At 65.1% G+C, this 2,173-nt stretch overlaps 1 protein-coding gene across 1 annotated transcript in view; it reads left to right on the forward strand.

The window, feature by feature from the left end:
• The window catches only part of SND1 (staphylococcal nuclease and tudor domain containing 1), a gene marked incomplete at its 3' end in the record, with an annotated part of 92,485 nt that overhangs the window by 64,152 nt on the left and 26,160 nt on the right, over positions 1 to 2,173 (forward strand). The window contains exon 14 of the mRNA XM_017739384.1: positions 1,676 to 1,776. Coding sequence (XP_017594873.1) covers positions 1,676 to 1,776 — 101 coding nt within the window. The remainder of the gene's footprint in view (positions 1 to 1,675; positions 1,777 to 2,173) is intronic.

A 2,173-nucleotide genomic window follows, 5' to 3' on the forward strand; every position in this document is an offset into this window, starting at 1 on the left:
GTTTCCCACGCCAGCCGCTCCCGAGCCAGACATCTCCAAAGCCCCGGAGCAGCTGAATTCCCAACCTGCCTCTCGGAGTAATCGGCGTCTCTTTTTCCCCTCCAGTGGTTCCGACGGGAGCTTTGCTGCGAGGAATCGCTGTAACCGTTCCCCTTAATTGGCTCTTTCCTGCCGGAGCCCCCTCTCCGCGCGGAAAAGCCTCGGCTCCGGCGCCCTGCCAGACGCTCCGGCCTTTTCTGCATTTTGATGTTGGTTTAATGAGTGATTTTTGGGATGAGCCGAGGGCTTGCAGGGGCTCAGGGCTGCTCCTGCCTCGCCTGTCTGGCTGCCTTTGGCTCAGCATGGCTCCGGCCATGCGGAACGGGAACAGCAACAGGAAAGGGAATGGGAAAAGTCCAGAGAGGCCAAGTGCAGCCCTGGGCGGCACCGGGATGCCCCCAAAGATCCCCACGTCACCCCTGTGTCACCCCCTGTCCCCCAGAGCCTCAGGCTATTCCAGCTGATACCGGGAGAGCATTGAGGATGGAGCTTCCCTGGGGAACAGAGGGATGGGATTGGGTGGGATTGGCACAGAAACGGCGCCTGTGGATGCGGGATGTGGTGCTGGGAACTGCTGGGGGCGATGCCTGGAGGAGAGAAGGATCCAGGGAGAGCTGAGAGCCCCTTGCAGGGCCTAAAGGGGCTCCAGGAGAGCTGCAGAGGGACTGGGGCCAAGGCATGGAGGGCCAGGAGCCAGGGAATGGCTTCCCAGTGCCAGAGGGCAGGGCTGGATGGGAGATTGGCAATTGGGAATTGCTGGCTGGGAGGGTGGGCAGGCCCTGGCCCAGGGTGCCCAGAGCAGCTGGGGCTGCCCCTGGATCCCTGGCAGTGCCCAAGGCCAGGCTGGACATTGGGGCTGGAGCAGCCTGGCACAGTGGGAGGTGTCCCTGCCATGGCAGGGCTGGCACTGGAGGGGCTCTGAGCTCCCTTCCCACCCAGCCCATCCCAGAATTCCCTGATCCCTGCACATCCCAGCTCGTCCCAGCCCTGGTGCAGTGGGAGGTGACGCATCCTGCAGGATCTGCCCCCGAGGTGTTCCCAGTCCCTGCTGTTCCCTGTCCCTGTCTGGGATCCTGGAGCAGTGGCAGCTTTGTCCCAGTCTCTCCCGGCGCTGTCGGTGCCGCGGGGACCCCGCGGGATTCCAGGACAGCCCGGGCTGCTCCCTGCCCTGCCACCGCCCTTCCCATCCCGCCCGGGGACGCTGATTCCGGGTGACGGCCCTGGCGGAGCGGGAAGTGCTGCTCCCGTCCACCTGCCCTGCGGGAATGCCGCATCCATAACCCGGGAGGTGCCGAGGCCGGCAGCACCTCGGGATCCCCACGGAGCTCTGAGAACACCCGGCAGGTGCCGTGATCCCGGCTGGATCTTGTCCTGCCTGGGAGGCTCCTGGTTTAACGTGCCAGGAAGCTCCAGTGGTGCCGGAATTGCTGGGAATCGGCTCTGTTCCCTGGGCACGGGGAAGTGGAGGGGCTGGAGATGGCAGTGGGAATGTGGGCACAGGGAGGATGGGATGAGGGGCTGGATGGCTGATTCCAGGGGATTTGGGCATGGAGAGGATGAGGGCCTGGCTGGCCGATCCCGGGGATTTGGCGCTGGGGGCCGGGCGATGCCGGCTCTGAGCCTGTCCCTGTTCCAGGTGAATGTTTCCGTGGATTACATCCGCCCCGCCAGCAGCGCCACCGAAACCGTCCCGGCCTTCTCGGAGCGCACCTGTGCCACCGTGTCCATTGGCGGAATGTGAGTCATCCCGAGGGATTGGGGGTTCCTGCCTGGAATTCCCACCTGGCATTCCCACCTGGCGGGGGCCTTGGCCTGGGATCAGCCCCCATTCCCGGCATCCCAGCACTGGGATTCTGTGGGATGCGTTGGGATGCCGCTGCCTGGGACCCCCCACACCTGCCCCCTCCCCGCTCCAGCAGTTTTGGGAGCTATTGGGATGAGGCTCCCCAAGTCCGACTGCCTCGGGGGCGGCTTTGGAGGAGTCCCCCCCACTGTGTATCCCGGGATGTCTGTCCTTCCCGAGGGACCCCCTCCCTGACTCCCTTCTCCATGAGAAGGTTTGGGAATGGGGAGAGTTCCAGGGCAGCTGCCCCGCAGCCAGAACTGGGGCTTGTCCCCCTTGGGGCACGGGTGC

This window comes from Corvus brachyrhynchos, unplaced genomic scaffold (assembly GCF_000691975.1).
Source record: "Corvus brachyrhynchos isolate BGI_N302 unplaced genomic scaffold, ASM69197v1 scaffold197, whole genome shotgun sequence".
NCBI classification, from domain to species: Eukaryota; Metazoa; Chordata; class Aves; order Passeriformes; family Corvidae; genus Corvus; species Corvus brachyrhynchos.